The sequence below is a fragment of the Natator depressus genome, chromosome 2, assembly GCF_965152275.1.
Source record: "Natator depressus isolate rNatDep1 chromosome 2, rNatDep2.hap1, whole genome shotgun sequence".
NCBI classification, from domain to species: Eukaryota; Metazoa; Chordata; order Testudines; family Cheloniidae; genus Natator; species Natator depressus.
Window position 1 is genome coordinate 202,073,784 of NC_134235.1, and position 24,860 is coordinate 202,098,643.

A 24,860-nucleotide genomic window follows, 5' to 3' on the forward strand; every position below is an offset into this window, starting at 1 on the left:
AAAGTCGATTTTACTTCACTCGCTTTAATTATACTTTTCCTATGATAATTTTGTGTGTGTGTGTGTGAGGTGTTTTAATATAATGTCATTGGCAAGGTTCCGGGAGTGCATATTCGTTCAAATTTCCTTTTACACCTTCTATTAAAAGATTGTTTCGAAACCCGGTAAATTTATCAGGAACACAGTGTTCCCAGTATAATGCAAATGCATCGATTAATTCTTCTGTATCTGGTTATATGATTTTTTTTTTTGAGATTCTTCTTGTGGTTTTGAATCTGGTGCGTTAGGGATTTCGAACTGGAGTTTGTTGTCTTGAAATGTGAAAAAACAATTGTTTAGAAAAGTCCAAGATCCAAGACTAGTCTATAAAAATGCAAATTTAAATTCCGATTTAAAATATTGATATATTCCTCCTCTGGTCTGTGTGGTAAGGAGCAACGCTGCAGATCAGTTTCGGTAAGAGACTAAGATGAATTTGACTTTTCATTGCCAGCTCCAGTTAGCTCGGAACTAAACGGAACGGTATTATTTACAGTTAGTTCCCAAACTAAACACAATAGTATAATTTAACCTTTCCAAGCACTCGTAAATTTTTACTGCTGTGAAACACAGCGATGCAAATGAATATGCTCATAGTTACTGACTTAATAACATGCCTGTGGCTCCTGAAACAATAACTCCTTATGAAATATAATAAATATATATTTAAATACAGTATACCGCAACTGCTATTTTGCTTTTTTATTACTTCAATTATTGTATAATTTTATGTGAAGGTCTCCGATCACAAGGTTTTTGCTGGGAACACGAACCACTGATGGGATGATTAATTATGATATAAAATAGTCCGTTTAAAAAGGGTAATAATACAAAATCTGATCTTTTAATCTCAGTTGGCCACAATTAAAACAAACTTTATCGTATAACTCAAATATCCCTTTGCATAAAAACATATGGCTTTGCTATAAAAATTATGACTGGAAAACACTGACCCATTAATAGCCTGCGGAGTGATTTATACTTTATTGTTCTGCTACCCTGCCATGTGACTCCGGCAACCAATGGGCTGACAGGCAGCCTTCAACTTATTAGGTGACTGTACTTCTTGCAAGGACCAAGTAGTTACATGAAATCTGCAGTTTCATAATTTCAGCAGGTCCTGCTCTGTGTTTGTTGAATGGCAATGTCGACTTCAGGGACGCTCAGCAATTATTATGTGGACTCTTTCATAATTCACGAGAGTGAAGACCTGGTGCAGTCCAGATATGCCTCTGCTCCACTGGCACCGCCAACGAGACAGCCAGCCCTGAGCGAGCACCCCGAATTCACCCCATGCAGTTTTCAGTCGAAAACTTCAGTCTTTAGCACTTCCTGGAACCCCGTCCACCCTCCGAGCGCTAATAATGTGCCCACTGTGTACCATCCATATGTGCATCACCAGGCAACAATGGCAGCGCCTGACGGCAGGTACATGCGTTCGTGGCTCGAGCCTATGCCGGGCTCATTGTCTTTCCCTGGGTTACCTTCCAGCAGGCATTACGGCATTAAACCTGAACCGCTCTCGGCCAGAAGGGGTGACTGTACCACGTTTGACACTCACACGTTGTCTCTGTCTGATTATGCTTGTGGTTCTCCTCCAGCTGATAGAGATAAGCAACCCAGCGAAGGTGCGTTCTCTGAAACCAATGGAGAAAATGAGACAAACGGAGAAAAACCACAGATTGATCCAAGTAAGTGCAACTACAAGGGTAATGGACTTCAGGTCTCTGAGCAGGCTGCAGGGAGGTTAGCATCCTGGGCTAACTAGATGAGTCGCAGTTGCCGCTGCTCGGGTGTAGTTAGATCTTAAAGGGAACTGTGCATGTCTAAGCTCTTAAAACGTGAACTAGAATGCCTGAATGTCCGGGCACAACACGGCCAGGCGTGGTTTCCCCCCTGTACGCACTTCTGGGAAATCCTTGGGAAGCATGGGCTTCTTTTGTCACGAGTATCTTGCAAGAAACAGCCCAGGGTGGTTACTGTAAGGATGAAAACAGAAACCTCTTCCTTTACTTCATTTTCTTGCCGTAAATCTAACGGAACAATCGGCTCCATGTTAACGCACACAAAATAATGCGTATGCAAATAAGGCGAATAAGCGACCGCGGCTTAATTGAGCCAGCTGTATAGTGTCTCGCTATCTCCTTGAAACCTTCCAGTGGTGACACGGGAGAAGGTCAAAATTAAAAACTGAAACGTTTTCCCGATGACATCCTAAGCCCACTAGTCCTCCCCGGGCGGTGAGGAGGAGGGACAGTCTATTTTAAAATCACATTCTATAAACAATATCCAGGCGAGAGTAGGCGGGGGCTGGGCTTTTACCGCGTGCGATTCTGTGTGACCTCTCCATGTGTCTGTATTTTGATTCCATTGTGCCTAACCATCCTGTATGTCTGCTGAAATGAAAGGAAAGTCGTAAACCCTAATATCAGGCTACCTACGCTTTTAAAGTCAGGGCACCGAGCAGTGGCGCGACGTGGCTTCCTCCGTCCCCTGAACTTCTCCTGCTCTTTTATTGCAGATAATCCCGCTGCAAATTGGCTGCACGCAAGGTCCACCAGGAAAAAGCGCTGCCCGTACACCAAGCACCAAACGCTGGAACTGGAAAAGGAGTTTTTGTTCAATATGTATCTCACTAGGGACCGTAGATACGAAGTGGCGAGACTCCTTAATTTAACTGAGAGACAAGTGAAAATCTGGTTTCAAAACAGGAGGATGAAAATGAAGAAAATCAACAAAGACAGAGCAAAGGATGAATAATGAGGACACACAGGTTACTTTTTTTAAAAAAAGAAAACCCTCCCTGCCCCCGCTCCAACCTCACCACACAATGCGACTGTGTTCAGGCCTCGGTTTTTTTTTTTTTTTTTTTTTTTTTGTCATGGCAAATTCTAGTCGTTACTGTACCTTGTAACAGTGGCATTGAGATGTCGGTTTGCCAGTGCTACTGCGGAGGTACCGTAATACTTTTAATTTTATAATAGGAAAGAAAAAGGGGGCATTAGCGCGGAAGACTGTTTGTGGGCTTGTATAAATCTACCTGTTCTTCACTTACAGAGAACAAAACAAAAACAAAACAAAACAAAACAAAAAAAAACTACCTTTTCGTAATGCACAACTATTTACGGACTGTAGAGTTTAGACGACGTAGTTAATTTAATTTGCCCTTTGCGCGGCAGAGAGAAGTCTGCTGTAATACTTGAACACTGTGTTTTATTGTGGTAATTATGTTTGTGACTCAACTTATGTGCTTGGGTGCTGTACCAGATGTGATTGTGAAAGCTAGAATTCAATTTGAACTCAGGTTGTTTATTATAAAAGTTACATAGAGTATAGCTCTGTAGTGTAATAAGTCTTTTCTGTATAACTAGACAGTAAACCTTTGATTGTAATATCTATCTATCTATCTATCCCCAGCTTATATATATAGATATATATCTATATATACCAATTTCAACAAACAAAAATAATAATAATAAAATCTCCGGGATATCTAAGAATTATGGTTCTCAAACTATTATCAAGCAGGTCATTTGAGTATGAAAATTTGATATATATAGTACTGTCTTTGTCAGCTGTATATATAATCTATACATTAAGGAAAAAGTAAATAATCAGACTAGCTTAAATATTGTTTTTGCACCAGTAAGCAGTTATCAGATTTCGGAGCTATACATATATGTGAAAAGGGTAACTACCTATGGTTTACGTTTTAATTTTTATCAAATAATTTGAAGCTTATTGTAATGAAGTTTAATTTTATTGATAATAAATTATACACTATAAAAAGCTACATTTGGTTATTGTAGATTTGTATCGAGTATAAAATCTGGGAAGTTATGTTTATGCAGAACATACACTGTATATTTTGCAAGTTACCTCATGGCCTACTGACCAAATTGTTGTGTTGAAATGATATTTAACTTTTTGCCAAATAAAATATATTGATTCTTTTACACTTTGTGATGTTTTAACATTATTAAGAAGGCGCTCATCTGTATAACGCAACATAAAAACCAGTAGAAACTGCATGGTTAGAACAACTGTGGTGGGAATAGGCATTTATTTGATCCAGGTTAAATGCACAGATATATGAGTGCAAAACCTGTATAATAATATGTACTAATTTTCTTTGTTTCTTTGTTAGAGAGTGCGTAAAAACACCCAGATACAATTATGTAATCTAGTGCTTAGAAACATATGCAGGAAACCCTTGAAATATTATGGGGTGCATGCTTTGGAGTTAACGTATTTTAATAAAGTTTTTTTTAAAAGAACGAGACCGAAATTGTCAAGACTTTTTAGAGGGACAACAAAGTAAATAGATTACACATCTTAATTTTAGTTGGCACAGTAAATTACCCCATTATAAAATGGGCATAGCTGAACTGGCTGCAAAACGTTTGAGAAACGCTCGCTTTGCCAATATATTATTTTTAAATCCCCTTCCATATATAATGTAATGTGCAAAATATGTCATTTAAAAAGTTTTGCAATCCGTTATTTTTCTTCTTCTTTATTTGCATCTGCAAATTTTCCTCTGAAGTGGCTTATGACACCTAAAATAAGCACGTTGCATTTTACTATCTCTAAGGGGAAAAGTTTACAGACAAGAAATTATAGTATTATTTATGAAGTCTACTTTGGTCGTTGTTTTAGTCCAACTGAGAAAACGTACCTCGCAACAGGCTAGTTCAGCAAATCCAAATACATTAAAGAAGGTTTATTAAAGAAAGTTTATTTCAGGTGAAAGTTATTTTTTTTCCAGCTGAGCAACAAAACCAAATAGCAAAGATTGTGAGCCAGCTAAAGTTATCCCTGCTGTAGGCCGACATCTTACCGCCCAGAGAAGGAATCTTCCAAAATACGATCCAGAATACACGTCTGCTCAAGACCAGGCAAACCATATTTGTAAATATGTAGAACAAATGCTTTGTGAGTGTATCATTTTAAAGGCAAAAGTAGCCAGAACATTTATAGTCACAATTCTTGGCAGAAGATGTTGCTAGGAAAATTCAGAGCCATACAGTGCAATAAAAGAAAATGACTGCTGTAACCGTTTATGGGGTGTAAAACGCTGCAGGGTTAAGACAAAATTTAGGGCGCTCGCAAGAAGCTTACAGAAGTGCAAAAGTGCGGTAGGAAAATCTTTCAGACTCACTTCTTCTTCTTCTTCTTTTCTTTTTTTAAAGAAATCTCTGATAAGTTTTGATGGGTTATAATTAGTAAAGGGGAAATAGTTTTGTTGCACACTCACACAGAAAAAAAGACCCTAATTGATCCCTGTTCCAGTGTTTTGGATGTTCGGGACGCCCTCTGTTGTTGCAGACAGAGGAAACTTCAAAGAATCAGCATTAAGAGTGTGTAATAAATGACGGGTCTGCAAACTGTCTGGAATTCGGCTCTTAATGGGTTTACAACTGTCCAGCCACAATTAAGATTTTCTACCAAAGCCTTTTCATTTGTTTTGTCTGGCTGTTTTAGATAAAGCGGGGGTGCGGAAATAACTACCTTTTATTAGCCTTCCTCGTCTGAAATCTAAGCTGGAAGGCGAACGTTTATCTTTAATGTATTTGTGACCGGAACATTTTGTATAATTGCTACTTTTTGCCGGGCAGATTATTGAAGTATTCGCTGTCGGAGACGTAAACTGTTAGCAAACTGAAATGTTCTTGCATCATTTATTATTTGCAATGTCCTAAATAGAACAGCAGATGGCAGTATTATTCCATGAAAACATTTACAAACCCGCCATGAAGCATACTGCGAGATCACTTGAAAGCTCCTAAAATGTCGACTTTATAGGAGAATAACTGGATCGGAAACAACTGATCTGATGTTAACCAAGGTCAACAGTTCTTTACTCTGGGCTTATTGTGAATGATGCATCATTGAAAAATAATATAGTTAGTATTAGGCTTGCTGTGTTGCCTATCTTAACCGCAGTAATTGAAAAGGTAAAGTTTCAGTCTCCGATTTTGTCAGATGATTTATTTATTTTTAATTATCAAAGCATTAAAGCATTTCTAATTAGTTAACATAAACCTCTGACGCCTTTATACACTATTCAATTCCCTTTTCACCTTTCCTTTTTTCAAAAATATTAGACATTTTATCATTAACCCATTAATGTACAAGCAAAGTATTCCGATTTCATTCACGGCTCGTGAGAACTTTAATATTTAGGAGAAGCGGGGATTTAAAAAGTACGAACATAATGATTCGAATGTCATTTAGCTTTCTGTGAAGGGCGGAGGTGTTTTTCATACTCAAGTCCATAATGCGATTTCACAAGACGTGGGCTTTGTACGGGGAACGAACAAAGAGTCAAACTAATTCCCAAATGGAACTCTCCTTGCTGACCGTACAACCTAACCGCCTTCATTAAAGAAGCGGCAAGGCTGCAAACTTTAATTTGAACATTATTTACTGGCAACTGAAATTCTTCAACAGCTGTCTTTGATACAGATAAAACACTGCTTGGGTTCCTACCAATTTCAGCTCTGTGGGACCCGTTTAATTATATCATACTGATGCTAACAGTCTGAGGAGATGTCTCTTCAAATTCATTCTTAAATTCTCCGTGCCTCTTCTTTTTGTTTCCCTGGTTAATTTTAGTATTTATCCGTTTTGGTTTTGTTGACTACGTTGTTCCTCGCTAACTGCTTTCAGAGAGCAGTTTAGTGGAATTAGGTTATCTTTTGTCAATTCAGTCGTGGAAACGAGAGAAAAACTAACCGACAGAAAAATAAAGAAAGGGACCCTCTACACATGATCGAAAATATTAGTTTTATATATTTCAAATTAAGGAAAACGAAGACAATGAACCGCCCCCTAGGAGCCACCTTACTTAACTGGTTTTATATATTTCATTAATATTTATTTAAATTAAAGGCAATTTCTTGAAACCAATTCTCAGAATGAGCAAGGGATGTGAGGGTTATGTTATTTTTTCCGCATCACTTTCAGTATATTAGCATTTTTAGGGTAAAATATGTTTGAAATAGAACCATCACTTTCTCAGGTTTCTAATAAGCCTATTCACATCAAATGTCTGCATAGATTCGTATTTTAAAATAATGATTTGATTATTTGTCTTGAGCAGTAAAATTATACTGAAATGAACATGTGCTTATGCATTTGAAAGTAAGTAATAATTTGGCGCCGTATGTTCCATTACCATATTGGATAAATTATAGTGGTAACATGTTTTGAAACAACAGAGTAGTGTCCAGGGTCACCGTTACATCAGAATATTGCTTAACACACAACCGATAATCGTGCAGTGCTCCCAGGTTGCGTATAACTTCTGCGCACCATTTTATCACTACCTTTTCCATTCTGGGAAAAGCTCAGAATGTCATAAGACATAGTCCGGCTCTTTACTAGTAAAAAAGAAATAAATTCTAAGGTCTTTTTAAAACATAGGAGGATATTCTGATAGCTGAAAGCTTGCGATTTACTTGTCCACGATTTTTTCTTGAATGTAATAATTCATTAAAGTGGAAAGTTGCAGTTTCAGAAATATGCTAAAGCACTATCCAGTGCTGTGTAGAATGCAGCAGATTGCCATGTTTTAGAGTCTATTCCAGAGGTAGTATTTTAAGGAGGCTTTTGTCGAATAGGTGCGGGGAAAGCACTTTCCTGGGACTCCTGGTGTGTCTTATTCAGTGCGAACTTCGTGTGAAATATTAATATTGTTTACAAGAGGTGACATTAGAAAGATGAAAGGAAAATAATCAAAGGTGGCGGTATCCATGTTTAATATCCTGATTACTTTTAAATATGTTTTAAGAAGCGAGACACACTTAAATGTTCTTTTTAAGGCTCCTCTATAAAATCCTGTCTTGCTTTATCAATACCCAAGTCTAGACATTGGTTATGTTTGCTGTTTCTTTCTTCTTGCATCTTGGTATGTTGTCACCAGAGGAGCAATTTATTGGTCTAATGCCGTCTAATTCAGCCTCTTTGATCTTCTTAGTAGTCTTCTTGGTTGCTTCGCATTCGTTTAACTTCTTGGGCCTTTATTTCTTTCCAGAAAGTCTGTTGGGATTGTAATTCTTCGTTTTTTGTAACTAGCTGTAATGAGGAGTAAGATTTCTGAAACAAAATAAAGAGGAAGCTGTTTATTCAGATGCTGGCTTTAGATTGCTAATAGTAACCTGGTTTGTACATGTTTAGCTGTTGACAAATATCTAGACGTAGTCACAACGTTTGCATACTCTTAACAACAAATATCTAAATGACTTCACTTTAGTCAATTTCAGTTGTTTTTCTCCTTACCCTACATGGGATTGTTGCAATATTCGCACGTAAACAGTCCTCAAGCGTTCTTTTTTCCTTAGGTTTTCAAACGTGAACTCTAGGGTCCGTGCGAAATATCGCCAAGAACAATTTTAACTGGTGAGAAGTTCTTTGTACACAGGGCATTAAACTCTATAATTTAAAGGAGAATTTCCGGGGCAATTCCATTGTGCTTCTTCCAGTTTATGATGTGCAATATAGCAGGGCAGTAAAAGCTGTCTTTACCAGGACTCCCTGTCTGAGAGAAGGAAACCCATTTTATGATCCGTTTAAAGGAAGGGTACGGTGCAGCATCCTCAATGGAAAGTCATTCTTATTGTTGGAAAGCGGAGTGTTTAGAAAATGAGGAACGTTACCCGTGAACTAAATGTAACTTTGCTGTCTCAGTCTTCGGATGGTAAGGTAGGTACATTGAAAGGCAAAGAAGGCATTAAACAATTAGTTAAGATCTGAAGCCCTACATGTGTGACTCCAGGACTTATCGGTTTTTAAAAGGTGTTCAGACGAGAGGTGTCCTCTTTTGGGGGGAAAGTGGAATTATTCTGCTATTAGACGTAATGAATCCGTCAAGGAATACAGTCGTAACAATACAGATTTAGCAACGGAGTATTATAAATATAAAGCGTGATCGATATATTAATTCACCTTTGAAATCGGAAGAGATGAACTAAATTTCACACACGAGGTTCGGTAATGTATGCGTGTCATCATTATAAGAGCCCAGGAGTATCAATATTCTTTCAGAATTGTTATCCAGCACTCGCTTCCTCCTTTGAGACATGCTGGTTTGCAAAAGAGTTAAAAGCGGATTTCTGGAGCAACCCCATCCTGATCCATCTTTCCGAAAGCGATTAGCAGAATGTAATATCTCAATATCTCAACACATCTGTTAGAAAAGTAGGAAACGCAATATATACTTATTTCACTACTGCAGAAAAATAATGCATGCGTGAGTAACAAAATTATTTAAACGTGTGTGTGTGTGTGTGTGTGTGTGAGAGAGAGAGAGAGAGAGACATAGTTTCAGTTTACTGCGGAGTCTTTTTAATGTGCAAGATGTGCTTCCCCCCCCACACTAAATATTGATCAGCTGAGCACTGTAGCTTTTATTAAATGGAAAAGCCCCCTACGCATATTATAATATAGTCCAATGTTATGCGATCTCGACTTGGATTTAAAAAAAAAAACAGAAAGAAGAAGAAAAAAGACAGAAAATGAGGAGTAAACTGAGAGGCAGGGAACAATATGTGCGCAGCCATACCTAATCCAATACAGCTCTAGAATAGAGAGATCTGCATCGCACAACGTGCGGTTTAAGTTTCATAATAGAACCAAATAAAACTCTGTTTATTTTACTTACTATACTTTATAGGGATCTTACAAAATATCATCTACCATGTGGCACCCTTAACCAAAAGCCCCCTTGTCTTTAATTTGTTAGACATATATTTGATCCTCTTCCCCTTCCATTATAGGATACTGTGAGACACCCTGATCCATACCACCTGTGATGCAGGAGGAGATTGGAGGATGGGGTCATATGACTGGTCACGTGCTGGAGGCAGCTCAGTCCAAAAGAAAATGGGGTTTGGTGTAAATCTGGGGGTGTAATGTTATCATATATCACGCTACCTCGTAAAACCGACACTGAAGCCTACCGGACAACAAATCACAGGTCAAAATTATGAGTTCTTCGTATTATGTGAACGCTCTTTTTAGCAAATATACGACGGGGGCTTCTCTTTTCCAAAATGCAGAGCCTACTTCTTGCTCCTTTGCAACCAACTCTCAGAGAAGCGGCTATGGACCAGGGGCTAGTGCTTTCACCTCCTCCATGCCTGGCTTGTACAATGTGAACAGTACCATATATCAAAACCCGTTCTCTTCCGGATACAGCCTGGGCTCAGATGCCTACAACCTGCATTGTTCCTCTTTTGATCAGAACATTCCCGTTCTCTGCAATGATCTAACCAAATCCAGCTGTGAGAAAGCGGAGGAAAGCAACCTGCACAGCCAGGCTGAGGCTAATTTCCGGATATACCCCTGGATGAGGTCTTCAGGTATGGGGAATGGAGAGGGCAAAGCTATGGCAGCCAGGCAAATGTGTAGCCGAAATTACTGTCAGCACAGCCTTTATGGTTTTAATTATAGCAGAGGCGCCATTGCGTAGAAAGCCCGTGGCATTGTATGTAAATGAGTATCATAAAACTTTTTATTGCTCAATTAATGGGTTCTATCCTCGTAAATTTATTTAAGTCAATTTGCTATGGAATTTTAGTATTGCGTTTATTTGTGCGGTTTGATATAGAAATATGGAGAGCTGGCTATGTACTCTGGGACCCCACACGGGTAAGTGTTCCCCACCCCCACCCCACCCCAACAAAATGTACAAAAATCATATGTGGTGGAAAACGCAGAGGAAAGAGAAAAAGAGGGGCGCTAAAGAAGGGAGGAGAGACTATTTCAGGGCGCAGGGGTGCTCTAGCTCACTGTTAGTGTGAAATGTGTCATCTGCCTTTCCTGGGGATCAGGGTCTGTACACATGTGTAAAAAGGAAAGGGACCCGGAAAATGTGAGCTCCGTTCTTGAGTCTAATGCTAGTATGTGTCTATAATCTGTTAAAAAGCCCCTGGAATGAATGAATAAATAAATAAATGGAAGTTCCAGACCCTGCTTTTCTTTTCTTTGTGAAACTCTAAAGTCTGGAGGACGCTTGAGAAACAGAGCCGAGTGTAAAGTTCATCCTTTAGGAAGCAAAATGTTTTTGTCTGTAATGTTTTCTCTCCACTTTGGTATATTTCAGAGAACTTTAATTTGCCATGTTGGAACTGGGCATGCTGTCTGAGAGAAATGCCTTTGTTAGGGGCGGGGGGAATAAAGGAAGAGGATTTACTCCAGTTGCTTGGATGGCTGTTTGTAAATTCCAACTTTCCATCGAACTGATTATTTTCAGGTTTCTGGCTAACTTCTGTGCCTGTTTGCCTGCTTTCAGGTCCAGATAGGAAGCGAGGTCGGCAGACGTACACCCGCTACCAGACCCTGGAGCTGGAGAAAGAATTCCACTTTAACCGCTATCTGACTCGCAGGCGGAGAATAGAGATCGCTCATGCTCTGTGCCTAACTGAAAGGCAGATCAAAATCTGGTTCCAAAACAGGAGGATGAAATGGAAGAAAGAGCATAAAGAAGAGAGCTCCAGCACCCCAGCGACCAACGAGAACACGTCAGCAACAGCGTCTGTGGAGAAAGTGGAAGAAGAGGAGGAAGAAGACGAGTAAAGCTCCCATTTGATGAAGCAATCTCTAGTATTATGTATGCACGTGACAGTTGTAAAAGCTCTCGTTGAAAAGACTCACTGTTTTATTTTAAAAATTCTGTTCCCTTTAATGAACATCTTGAAACCGAGCATTTTCAAACATTAAAAGGTCCCCTGACTTGTCTTCCAGTCCCCACCTCCCCAAACCGCGCACATGTCCTGTCCAACCTGTTTGGAATCTCTCATAAGATCATCCGAATAATTTTATTTTCGTTTGCCCAAACCTTGGTCTGTTTTGTATGGGTACATTTGCGTGAGAGAACTGCTACTTGCACATGCAGAAAAACGTTAACTTCCAGCATAACTACCTGACTCAATTAGTCCCAATCAGTTGTTAAGGGGTAAGTGCATTAGGGTCACATAAAAAACTACCTAATTTAGAATCAATAGTTCTGCACTTCCTGTTTCCTTTTATTTAAAAAGATCACAACAAACAGGCAACATTAAACAGGAAGTGAAAAAAAACCTGTAAAAATAATGAAACAGAAACCACTACATCCTACAACAATTATTTGTACTACCTATTTCCAGACTACCTATTTCTTGCTCCGCCTACCTATCTTCTAAACTATACTGTATTTTATTAATCAAAAGAAGATAACATACTAATGTGAATTGCAGAATGCTTTTAGAAACTTAAGTGTAGTCCTTTGAAAAGCACGCATCAATGGCTTTGGTATATAATTTGGTACCGAAAACGCTGAATATATTTAAATTGAAAAATAATATATTTATTCCAAAGCAATTATAAATGAAAACCATATGCTGCAATATATCTTTCTTCTCAATCCTTTACTATTCCGCGTGAAGAAGAAAACACATACTAATATTGTACAAAGCGCTTTAATATCTTCTGTTGGCTCCTACCTTTTGAAGTACATTGTTACAGGCCGTTTTGTTTTCTAGGCTCATCCTACTTAATATAGCGGAAAATGTTCTTTAAAAAGTGAATTAAGACCACCATGTTAGCGCCTCTCAAAAATCTTTTTGTCCTGGTTTCAGAATGTGTTAATATGTAATACCGTGAATTTTCCTACAATAGCAAATACTGTATATTTAAACGAAATTTTTGTCATTTATATTGTCTTGAAATCATTTGTAAGATCACGTCATAAACTGGGAAGTCTGTAATTAAATTGGTAACTTTGTAGCATGATGTATTGTTAAGAACTCTGTATAAATCCTTACTGAAGGTTTGGCGAAAGTTTATTCATAAATTGTATGTTACAATGTGTTTCGATGTGTTCATTGTGAACATTTGGATATGCCGTGTAAGTATTGGCAGTGGAGAAAAAATGTATGTGAGCTCTCTTTGGAAGTGATACCGTGTTCAAATATCTCCCACGATAAATGTGTTTTATGTTACACAGGAAATAAATATGCTTGTTGACAATGAATTGTGTTTCTTTATTAGGGAACAGTTCAAAAGAAGCATAAAATTTACACGGCCAAATAAAGAAATGAGATCAAATATATCATTTTTATCCGCAATCAAAACCAAAAATTCATAGGCGATGAATTGTTAGGAATCAGTCAATTTCTCTATCTAGATTTTTCACCTGAGTTGATAAATTAAGCAGAGATCATTCCTTAAACAAGAAGCTCCTATGTGCTTCAGTGAAATCTTAAAATCACAGTAGACATGAAACCTAACTATACGCAGGCGGAAATCCGCGTTAGCAGAATAATATTTGATTATAGACGCAAACTGCAGTGCAAAAGTTCAAAATGTTGAAGACAGGTGTGTGTCTGCGTGTCAGTCCTATTAGGGCAATAGAAAAAATGTAAAATCAAAACAAATAACCGAACCGAACCGCCTATACTTAAAAATATTCTCCCTGCCCATTATTACAACTGGTAAAGCAGATACCGTATTTTAATATGGAATTTAAAAAGATCATGCATGAAATTCTCTTTAGAGGGCAAGAAAAAATATACCTATAATGATACTTTCATCTGCAGAGTAGTTCCCTAGGTCTGCTGTGTTCAGTTGCTGGTAAATGCACTAATTGCAATTTTAATAAAATTAGAACAAACTCTAGGTCTTTTAAAACTCCAGGGCTGCCTCTCTGGTAAGATGGCGCCTCTCTAAGACCTGCCTCTTCTTAGTGATGAGGAAAAGGCCATAAATCCGTTGTTGTTTATGAAAATTTACAACTTTGCAATACAACTTTATGAGTTGCTCGGTTTTTCCATTGGTCGCTGTCGGTCATGTGGATGGTAACCGTGAACATGAACTTTTTTATAATTTCCCTTGCGAGAATAGAGCTGCATTCTTTTGCTCAGCTCTGTCCTGCTTCGGATCTCTCTGGCTTTCAATCCCCCATTTCATTTGTTCTTTGTAAGGCAATAGTGAACAAAGTGTATGGAGGTTCAGCATAAGCAGCCGCCTAGAACACAGATCCTGGATGGCAATTTCCAATTCCTCCGCTGGAAGGTGTGGCATATTGGATTCAAAGCACTGGAGTGGCAGATTTTCAACTTGCAACCTGGCTAATTTCCTGCTTCTTCTGGCACCAAAAGGAGGGCGATTCGTCTCCTGTGCAGCCAAAGCGACAGCTGTCAAAGTAGCAGGGGCTCCTGCGAGCCAGAACCTAAAGGTGAGAAACGTATGTAACACTACCATAAGCAGGGTAACATTATTTTAATACCCATATATACTTATATGGGACCGATATATATATATATATATAGACATGAATTGATACCAACTGAAGGATTACCAATCGAATATTTAGCTTATTTATATTTAACCAGTGCATGCAAAAATTCAAGCGTTTGTTATTAGCAAGGCTGAGGTGTAATTTTAATAAAGGTATTTTTAAAAGATTTGCTATCACATTCAGATTTGTATTATTATTATTTTGTAATTCAGATTTATAAAATCATATCGAGTTTCTTTGCCCAAGAAAATGTATTCATTTTGTTTCCCAGCATTAGCAAATGCATTTGTGTTAATTGCAACTTAGATTTTTTTAAAAAAAATACACTTACAATTTCAGAAAGAGACCAATCGGCATAATATCTTCTCATTCCATAAAATTTCCAGGCGAGAGAAAGGATATTTCTGTAACAGCAGAATAGAGGAAATATGTGTATAGGTTGCTTTATCAAATGAATCATTGTATACAGTTTAATCATGTCACATCATGTGTTGATCGGAGCTTGAACAATATTACAGACATTTTTCTAAATACGTAGTTTATGGATGAATGGTATCTAAGGCTCGATTTTGAGCAATCAATCCTACATCAGATCCTGAAATGAAGCTTTTTCGATGTCAATTGAAGAAAATAAGAGGTACTCTGTCAATTTAGTTATGATTTTGAAAAAATGGAACTCGGGGTGTGTGTGTGGGGGGGGAGAGGAAACAGATCTGGACCCGGACTATTTAGTCAGGTATTGGCATCATAAAGTGTCTTTCACCGAGCTGGCGTTGCTTCCTATATTTGTGTTCTGGAAACCGCGGCATTGGTTCAGGGTTCTGCTCCTGCAATATCTTGATATTCATTACAGTAATTAAGAATGAGCTGTGAGTGCTTTAGATGTTAACATCGGTGTTGTTTGTGTTCTCCGGGCTGATAAAGAATTACATTTGCATTGCATTGCAGTATCTGCTTGACTGCAACTGCAGTGAGTGTCGGATTATTTATGGCGGAGCGAGAGACTCTCAGTGCTGCCACTGTGTGGTGGAAACAAGGCGATCCAAAGGCAGCAGCAAGTAAAAGGCTAATTGTCTGCAATCCTCTTGGAGAAATCCTAAAAATTCGGCCTACTTAGGGAAACCATTCAAACTCCACCACGCAAGGGCTATTTCTACTCCGGGGGGGGGGGATTTTTGTTTTTTAAAAAAACTTTGATGTGTGTAGAATGTAAAATGTCCCAGTGTGACTTGGTTTGATGGGATAAGATTGAGGCTGCCCAGTGAGGTTACTGTTACGAGTTCAATCTAAACAATGGTTTGGATTGCAAGAACTGTTTGGACTATAGGCTATTAGTTAAAGGTTGTTTTCTATTGCGCCTCTGCACATGAGAAGGATTTGTGAGTGGATTTAGATAGTATGTAAAGGGGGGTGGGTTAAGCTCAAGAGGGTAACTGCCCTGCACCTGTACTCTAGCGTTGTTCGAGTGATGGAGTCTGTTGACTGAAAGAAAGAAAGAAAGAAAGAAAGAAAGAAAGAAAGAAAGAAAGAAAGAAAGAAAGAAAGAAAAAACAACCCGCGTCTTGTTCAAGCGCGAATCCCATTTTTTTCAACTGTGTGCTGACATTTTTCCATAATTAAGAAATTAATGGGAGGTGCAGGACTGCTTACTTTGTCGCAGTTGCAGAAGTGCAGTGGTGAGCTTTTCCATATTCACTTTTCGAAGATAAATGTTCATATAAAGCTGCTATTCAACCTATCTGGCTGGGAACGCTCACGGTAAAAGCTTTATGGTGGCAGGGTTTTTTTATTTTTGGTTTTTGAATGTAACTGAAACCACGATTGCCATGCAAATTGTTTCGCTGTTACTGCAACATACCCTAACCATAACAAATGTGTATTTTCATTTATTTTGCGGTGTAGTGCGGCGGAAGCAATTGGGAAATGTTTTCATTTGTTATGCTGAGACATTAGAGATTTTGACTTTGGCTAGAACAAGAGCCGCCGATTAAGATCCCTGGGCAAATCATTTTCCTCCCATCCCTTTAAAAAAAGATAATATCAATCTGAGACCGACATAATAAAACTTAAATATTTATAACCCTGTCATTTTTCGCGATGAATCCAGTGCGTCTTCAAAGAAAAGACCTCTGACCACAACTTTTTAAAAGAAGTACGGGCGTTGGATTTTTGTATTCACCGAGTCTTAATTTTCATGGCACGTTTCCGGTCTAGCCTCTGCTGAAAAATTTCACATATTTAAAAACCTCATTTGTATTCACAATTTCCCCCAGCACATCCGATGAAGTGAGCTGTAGCTCAGGAAAGCTTATGCTCAAATAAATTTGTTAGTCTCTACGGTGCCACAAGTCCTCCTGTTCTCCCCCCCCCACACACACACATAGTACAAATTCTTCAGGGTAGGGATTCTTCTGAGTAGCTACACATAATGTTCAGCTGTTCCCTCGATGAATATAGTTTTAGTCTAACAGATGTGTATATAGATTAAAGTCGGAGAAGAGAATGGGGGGGGAAATAAAAATGGAAGGTAATCAACATCGCAATGTGAAAGTCCAGCTGAGAACGTTAACAATACCAACTATTGTGGAGAGATGTTTTAACTCACTACTGTTTTATAGGTACCGTAATCATCCTCCGGAAATGAGACACGGAACCTTCCAACAACAACAAAACTCACGTTTCCAAAGCTAGTTTAGGTGCTATAGGAAACAGAGTTAGTACAAACTCCAGCACGTTTAAAAATCGGCTTGTTCAGTCTGTTGTCATAGTCACGTATTATGAGTAAACACGGCTTGGAATGAATAATCTCCTTGTTATTTTTAGGAACTGCTGGAGTCGGCTGAATTAAAAGCCTTTCTGTGCATTTCACCAGCACTGCTACTGCTTCTGCCCTGGGCCAAGACTTATATGTCCGCCAAGTTGAACAGTACACGTTAAGATGTTTGTTAAAACATCAGTGGGTAATTAAATGATTAGAAACAACAGCGAAACCGGTTTGCCTCGGCATACACGTTAGCATAGCTATTTTCATTAGGAATAATTCTACCGCTACAATGTTAAAATCGTCGTTTCAGATACAGCAAAATACCCTTTTCTGATGTAAAGAAAACAAACACGGGTAACTTTATCTGACTACATCTTGTCTGGGAGCTCTGGAAACCTGTTCCAACCTCTGCCAGTGACTCCTTTTGAAACAAGCATCTAAATAAATAAATAAACCTAGGAGGCCACCATTTCCTGTCCGATCCATAATCTCCACTTTCATTATCTGAAGATTCCCCTCAATAAATGCACGAGATGCCCTTCAATAAACAACGGAGAATATGGCTCAATCCGAACACAAAGGCTGGATTCTGAACTGGGGCGAGGATGCTTGGTGCTCAAGCTCGGGAGGGAAATATTATTTGGGGGCTTTCAGTATATTTAGTTTAATAAAATCATTTTCTTTGCACTGTGTTAAGAAAACAGATATTTGTTTACAAAGTCGGCCAGCTCAGATGCCATCGCTGATTCATTCCCCTTCCACGGATTTTAATTGCTCCAAAGTTTTCAGTTCTAACATCAATCATCCTCTACCTTTCCCATAGGAATATAGAAAGGACGGGGGTAGTCCAACCCCCCGGGGTGGGGAGTGAGGGGGAGGGGAGTTCGCCGTGTGATGATTTGCATATCTTCCAGAGGGAAGATCCTAACTTTGGAGAGCTGCCCCTTTTTCACCAGCTGCCACAGGGCACTGCCCCTGGGGCGCTCGCGGCCGCCGCTTGCCGCACTCTTTTACGCTTTGCAGTTTGTTTGTTTTTTACAGTACCACTCCCTACCCATTCCCCTCCCCCCTAACATGTCCCACCTCCCACGTTCCCTTAGCCACGTTAAAGGTGGTGTGTGTGTGTGCGTGTTGCCATCCATCTGTCGGGTGTGCGAGCTCGGGGTTGTTTGTAACTTTGCTGGCTCGGTCGCTGCGGGTCCCAGGGGAGCGGGCTCCACGTTGCGCTCCCATTGGCCGCCGAGCCGTCAGCTGGTGCTATTTGCTGCTGTCGCTTTTGGCGCTCGGCCATCCAGAAACAAACCAGTTCGATGACTACTAATAGTTATAGCCAGATGTACTAATACACAACAAATCACAGTCCTGGAGAGGGGAGAGCAAATGAGTTCCTATTTTGTGAATCCCACTTTCCCTGGGAGCCTGCCTAATGGCCAGGACTCTTTCCTCGGGCAAATCCCCCTTTATCCAGCTGGCTATGATGCTCTGAGGCATTTCCCAGCTTCTTATGGGGCAACAAGCCTGCAGGACAAGACCTACACCTCACCTTGTTTTTACCAACAGTCCAACACGGTCATTGCTTGCAATCGGGCATCCTATGAGTATGGAGCCTCGTGTTTTTATTCTGAGAAGGACATAAGTAGCGCCTCTCCCTCCGGCAGTGGCAAGCAGAGGGGACACGGTGACTATCTGCACTTTTCTCCTGATCAACCATACAAATCCGACAGTGTGCAAAGCAAAATTTTAAATGAGGAAGGCAGCGACCGGAAGTACACGAGCCCTGTTTATCCCTGGATGCAGCGGATGAACTCCTGCGCTGGTAAGTCATTTGAATGCAATAAAGAGAGAGAGTGAGAAAAAAGTTTCTTTGAGAAAGACTTTCAGAAAGGGCGTCCAAACTGTCGGAGAGCAATGACTCCTGCGAGGTAATGTGTAACACGAAACCTTTCCAGGTTATTCCAGCCCTGGCATATTGGCAGCCTTAAAGCAGTTTAGGAAAAATCTGCTCCAAACTTGGCTGACTTGGTGCAGTTCCTTAGTAATAACTGAAAAATAGGCATTCACAAATTCCTAATAACCATCCCTCCCCGAAGAAACCTCTTCTTCGCTCCTTCAGTGTCAAAGACTGATGTAAGGAACATGCCCCCTGTACTGCCTACCCCCATTTATTTGTAGGACCCTCCCAAGCCCATTAGTATACAAATATTGGTTATTGAAAGCACGTTTTCGGACAATCTGTGCACATTTACAAATCACCTCGAATTTTGTCTCACGTAAAGTGAAGTTTACACAACAGGACAGTTTGGGATGGGAGCAAATGGCACTTGTTTTGAATAAGCACATTGCCTTGTTTACTTCAACTGTTTCAAAAAAATAAAATCTTCCGTCACCTTCCCCCTAATTATCTCTCGAAAGATGGGATTATGATTTATATTTATTTGAAAAGTTTAACTTTTAAAGACATTTTTTATTTTGAAGAGCCCTTTTGCATTTGAGTGCACCATATTCAGGAGCGAATGCCAGGGGCTGTTCTAGGAACTTTAGTTGCTTCTATGAGCTTTAACTATGACCACACTTAATTACAGTTCTGCTATAGTTATAGTAACTATGATAGTTGTATACATACGCACACATATTTGTATATCTCTCACACATATGTATATATAAACGTTTTAAATATTTCTCGTTCATTGGGTAAATGCTTGTCCCAATAAATATCTGTATATCAGAATTATACCTTCAAATATGATAATGATGCTCTTGTTCATTTAGAAATGTTTAATCAGGAAAACTTCTGAAAATCAGAGTAGACACACACCCCTGATGTGATTGTCTCTGCAAGAGGAGGCGCAATGCAACTGACCACTATTTCTTAACTTGAGATCATTGGGCCTTGTTCAATGCCATAATTTTGTCTTTACTTTTACAGGTACAGTGTATGGAACACATGGGAGACGGGGGAGGCAAACTTACACCAGATACCAAACTCTAGAGTTAGAAAAGGAATTTCATTTTAACAGATATTTAACCAGAAGACGACGGATTGAGATTGCAAACGCTCTCTGCCTTACTGAACGACAAATTAAAATATGGTTTCAAAACAGGCGAATGAAATGGAAAAAGGAAAACAAACTCCTACATTCCACACAGCCCAGCAGCGAAGAAACAGAGGAAAAGTCAGGGGAGTAGAATACTCCTGAATAAAAGTTACCAGGCCTTTTCCTTTTTAGCGTTTTTTTTTTTCTTGTGTTCCTTCTGCTACTAAAATCCTATAGGTTTTTCACAGTCTGTTGACTCCCAAAGGCTTGATTAAAATATATACATTTGCAATCAACTGTGAATTTATTTTAAAATAGAAGTATTTGATTTAGAGCTATGTAGTGTATACGGTCACCTTTTCAAAGCCTAGATAACCTTGCTTAAAGTAATTCAGAAAAAAACCCAGATTATAATTATAAATGTTTTAAAGTGAGCGTCGATGTCTGTATGAATGTCTCTGATACGACCGTATGGCTGTAGGCAACAGATAAGTGAGTAGATTTTTGTAATTGGAAACGTTCATATTGTGGAATGACGCCTGATTTAGAAAATCCTGATTTGATGTCTTTACTAACCCAGGCGTCTTGTTCTACTGTGTTTGGGATTTTAGGGTCTCTAGAAAAAAATGTTTTACACGTGTATACGAGATTTAATTAACACAGAGAAGGTAACGGCATTTAAAAAAAAAAATCGATTTACAAATCCTGACTATTAACTTCCATTAAAATCGAGGACGAATCGCAGGGAGAGTTTAAAATGCCCAGAGCTGATTCCTCTAAATTGAACAAAATCTGCGCTGGTATTAAAGAAAAAACTATGAGTTAAACTTTATAACGGGGAAATAAAAGGTTTTGAGGCGGGCAGATTTCTGCGGCTCCTGATGTGGCACTGATAGTAAAGAAGGTTTTCACTGAGCAACGAAAGGGTTTTAATCATGCAGCAAGATTGTGGGAGTTTCAAAAAATTAAAAATCAATGGTCTGTCATGTTAAATCGTGCCTCTTTTTTCTATCTCTATTTACTTTCGAAATTCCTAGCACAGAAGACTAAATAGATAATAGACACTAGCTTCTAAAATTATTCCAAGTAGAGTTCTCTTTCACTGACTAAAATACTTGCAGTGAAAAATATTTACTAATAGATACGTATACATATGTGTGAATATGTGTACAGTACGCACAAAGACCCCTTTATTCGGAAGGAAAAGCTATTTGGGTTACCGGTCTGAATAGTCCCAAATCGCGAAAATATTAATGTCAAATGACCGCCCCAACATTGTATTTATCTGAAAAAAAAGCCGCCGACCATAAAACTATATAGAATTTGACTCCACTTGGAAAACTACTATACAATATTTATTTTTAATAGGTACCTGCCATTTAAAATCGTCAGTACAGCTTTTCTTAAGCGACTGCAACACAGGACTGTAATTGTTGCCAGTGTGTGAAGATTTATATTTTTCAATAGGTTTAAATATGCATCACCCTAAAAAGAGGTCGAAGTTGTTTCTGTATTTAAAAATCTATAGCAGAACGGAAGAGGAAGGAATTAAAGAATAAAAGAAAGCTATTGAAAATAAAAGCAAATGTTTTCCTCAAACTCCTGCATTATTCCTGGTTTTGTGGTCTGCAGCCGATAGCCCGTTACAATTGGTACATACTAATGGAACTGTGAGAGAAATGCAATAATTTTGCTATAATGGGCTGTAACCTCGAGTCGACCCCAGCCCTGCAGACCCTGGCTGGAAGCGTGAAGATCTAACTAGTCTCCAGAGGGTGGCGCAAGAGTCCGACTGACAATCAGGAGCTGGAAGCGGGAGCGCGCCTTGGGCGCGCGCGCCAACCCTCCAGCATCCACCCAGCTCCCCCATTAGTGCACGAGTTTACCTCTAGAGGTCATCAGGCAGGATTTACGACTGGACAACAAAAGCACGTGATTTGAAGTCGTACCCCATATTTGGGTGCCTACGTAGGAGGGAACCAAGTACATGTCCCAGTCATTTCCATAATTCATCATAAATTGTGCAAGGGTGCTATAGACGCACAAAACGACCAAGAGCCACAAATCAAGCACACATATCAAAAAACAAATGAGCTCTTATTTTGTAAACTCATTTTGCGGTCGCTATCCAAATGGCCCGGACTACCAGTTACATAATTATGGAGATCATAGTTCCGTGAGCGAGCAATACAGGGATTCAGCGAGCATGCATTCCAGCAGGTACGGGTACGGCTACAATGGCATGGATCTCAGCGTTGGGCGCTCAGCTTCCAACCACTTTGGTGCCAATGAAAGATCTCGCAATTACCCAGCCACTACCACCTCTGCATCGACAGAGCCCAGGTATAACCAACCTGCAACGTCTTCACATTCGCCTCCACCTGACCCTCTGCCCTGTACCGCCGTGGCCACTTCGCCTGTCAGCGAGAGTCATCACGGGGTGAAAAACTCCATAGCTAACTCTACCAGCACTTCGTCCAATTCCAGCAGCAGCACTCACATAAGCAGAGAGGGGGTTGGCACGTCGTCTGGCACTGAGGATGACACCCCAGCAAGCAGCGACCAGGCAAGTGCCCAGAATGACCAAAGCACAGCTCAGCCTTCACAGCCCCAGATCTACCCCTGGATGCGAAAACTGCACATAAGTCATGGTAAAGCATACCCTGCTTTTCTTTAAAGAGGCTTTAATGTAAAATGCGTGGTGGCTGGGTGGATGCGAGTGTGTAGCCTGATCAGACCCCTGTGCTTGCACGGTGGGGAACGACAGTTTCGTAGGCACGTTAAAAATGTAAATGTAGCAACCCTAACTCAACAAAGTCTACACAACTCGGGGAGCAGAGCTATATCTGAAGTGGGAAAATGTGAATAGTGCTTGTCACGGTGTGTAATTTATTATGAGGACTGTCCAGTGGAACAGCGTAGCTCATATATATTTATAAAGAGTTTAGCAAAATAGTGAGAATGGGAGTTTTCACTGGTAGGAAGTCAGAAAAAAAAACAAAAAAAAAAAACTAAGGGTGAGGACCGGGGGGTATGGGAAGGATATGTGGTTGCCTTCTGCTCTATAATTAAAAACAACAAACAAAAAACCCTGCCATGCCCCTTCTCATTATGAAACAGGAATGATATTGTTAGTTACAAAGCATCCTAAAACTAAATCTTGTGACAGATCTGAATGTCCTTGCTTTGCTCGCCTATCTCTGAAATCCCACCTAGCCTCAGATCCACAATGCATTCATCAGCTTAGCTCAGGATTTCTGTTGGTTTACTCTTCTAAAAATGTCTACAGAAAAGGTGGTACTTGTTGAGCATTTATCAAAAACAAAAACAGGACCAAGAATAACGGTACTACTGATGCTCTGGACTGCTTTATAAAATATAGGAGCAGGTCGCTGGGAGAGACTAAATCATTCACTTTTCTGTTACAGACAACATAGGGGGACCAGAAGGAAAAAGGGCTCGGACTGCTTATACCCGATATCAGACCCTGGAGCTGGAAAAAGAATTTCACTTCAATAGATACCTGACCCGCAGAAGAAGGATTGAAATAGCACATGCTCTTTGCCTCTCAGAGAGACAAATAAAGATCTGGTTCCAAAACAGGAGAATGAAATGGAAAAAGGATAATAAGCTGAAAAGCATGAGCATGGCAGCTGCAGGAGGGGCTTTTCGTCCTTAAGAAATTGATCAATTAAAAAGTACTGAGCAGTATTAGTTGACCCTGCGCATAATGTCAGTACTAAGTTGACTTTCTAAAACTTCCTTGTGTTACTTCTGTGAAGAAACCTTGTTCTTGTCGCCCTAATTCATCTTTTAATCATGAGCCTGTTTCTTACCATTATATCGCGTGTATAAGTAGATCTGCTTCCCATACATTTCTTTGTCTTGAATGGCTTTGTCTTGAAAATTTAGATGTTTTAACTTATTTATATGAAGCGAGCTGTGTTACTTGAAGTAACTGTAAAAAAGAGAGAGAATTCCCCTCCTTTAGTACAAATGTTATGTGTTGCACTCAATTTGCTTAACTGTGCATGTGTGTTTAAGTGTTAATAACTGTATAGCTCCAAGCTGTTAAAATATTTTTATTCAAACTACCTATATAATTCTTGTGTAATTAATTCTGTTGTAGAGGTGAAATGATGAAATACAACTGAACTTGTCTACGTGTAGTGAATAGTGAATCTGTGACGAAAACTGTGATTCCAAGCAGTATGTCCTTGCTGTGCCTTTGTATGACTCTTTGCACGAACTCCTAGAAGTGGCTCTTATTAAGCGCAGCATCAGTAATGTATGTTTTTTGTGAACAAAGTTACAAATATAGTCAAAGTCTGGCTGTTTGAGCAAACTGTGATCAGCTTTTTTTTTTTTTTTTTTTTTTGCTTTTTTTTGTATTTGTTTTTTAAAAAAACTGACTGGAAACAAACAGACAAAAATAAATAAATAAACTTTCTATTGTAAGTTTTCGTGATCTGATTTTGAAGCTGTACTTCCTGATCTGGTGCTTTTTTTTCTTAAATAGTGCAGATTTTTGTAATATTTTACCTGGATAGGACCTTATGCTACATTTTGTAAATGATACAAGTGCAATTATCCGACACCAATTCTTTTAATTGAAAGTTTGACCATAAGTTCCTCCTTAATGGTTTCTCGTTAGGTGGAAAGCTGCATTGCAGAACCACAATCAACACTCTCTGTGGGTGAATAAACTGGTAGCTGGTTGGTGATTGTTGAAAAACATGTG

The 24,860-nt window shown here is 39.3% G+C and overlaps 5 protein-coding genes across 7 annotated transcripts in view; all 5 read left to right on the forward strand.

Moving 5' to 3' along the window:
• The first annotated feature begins 870 nt into the window (after nt 1–870).
• HOXA9 (homeobox A9) lies at nt 871–2,934 on the forward strand. Of its 2 annotated transcripts, XM_074945740.1 has the most exons (3): nt 1,300–1,467; nt 1,641–1,730; nt 2,561–2,934. In XM_074945740.1, exons 1-3 carry the CDS (start codon nt 1,404–1,406, stop codon nt 2,797–2,799), a joined length of 393 nt encoding a protein of 130 aa, XP_074801841.1. In that variant the 5' UTR covers nt 1,300–1,403; the 3' UTR covers nt 2,800–2,934. The 2 variants fall into 2 exon arrangements, with proteins under 2 accessions (XP_074801840.1, XP_074801841.1); XM_074945739.1 differs by having other exon boundaries at nt 871–1,730.
• Nucleotides 2,935–8,684: 5,750 nt separating this feature from the next.
• On the forward strand, nt 8,685–13,022 carry HOXA7 (homeobox A7). The gene is made up of 3 exons (XM_074945741.1): nt 8,685–8,745; nt 9,819–10,403; nt 11,336–13,022. Exons 2-3 carry the CDS (start codon nt 10,028–10,030, stop codon nt 11,617–11,619), a joined length of 660 nt encoding a protein of 219 aa, XP_074801842.1. The 5' UTR covers nt 8,685–8,745; nt 9,819–10,027; the 3' UTR covers nt 11,620–13,022.
• Nucleotides 13,023–14,204: 1,182 nt separating this feature from the next.
• Nucleotides 14,205–24,860, forward strand: part of HOXA3 (homeobox A3) — a 43,296-nt gene continuing 32,640 nt past the window's right edge. The window contains exon 1 of one of the 2 annotated variants that reach the window (XM_074945743.1): nt 14,205–14,257. The gene's annotated coding sequence lies outside the window, so the exon portion shown is untranslated. The remainder of the gene's footprint in view (nt 14,258–24,860) is intronic. The other variant, XM_074945742.1, reaches the window with a different exon arrangement.
• On the forward strand, nt 18,048–20,406 carry HOXA6 (homeobox A6). Its single transcript, XM_074945747.1, has 2 exons — nt 18,048–18,900; nt 20,011–20,406. The coding sequence occupies exons 1-2, from the start codon at nt 18,465–18,467 to the stop codon at nt 20,268–20,270; spliced, it is 696 nt and encodes a 231-aa protein (XP_074801848.1). The 5' UTR covers nt 18,048–18,464; the 3' UTR covers nt 20,271–20,406.
• On the forward strand, nt 21,745–24,512 carry HOXA5 (homeobox A5). The gene is made up of 2 exons (XM_074945745.1): nt 21,745–22,770; nt 23,548–24,512. The coding sequence occupies exons 1-2, from the start codon at nt 22,209–22,211 to the stop codon at nt 23,796–23,798; spliced, it is 813 nt and encodes a 270-aa protein (XP_074801846.1). The 5' UTR covers nt 21,745–22,208; the 3' UTR covers nt 23,799–24,512.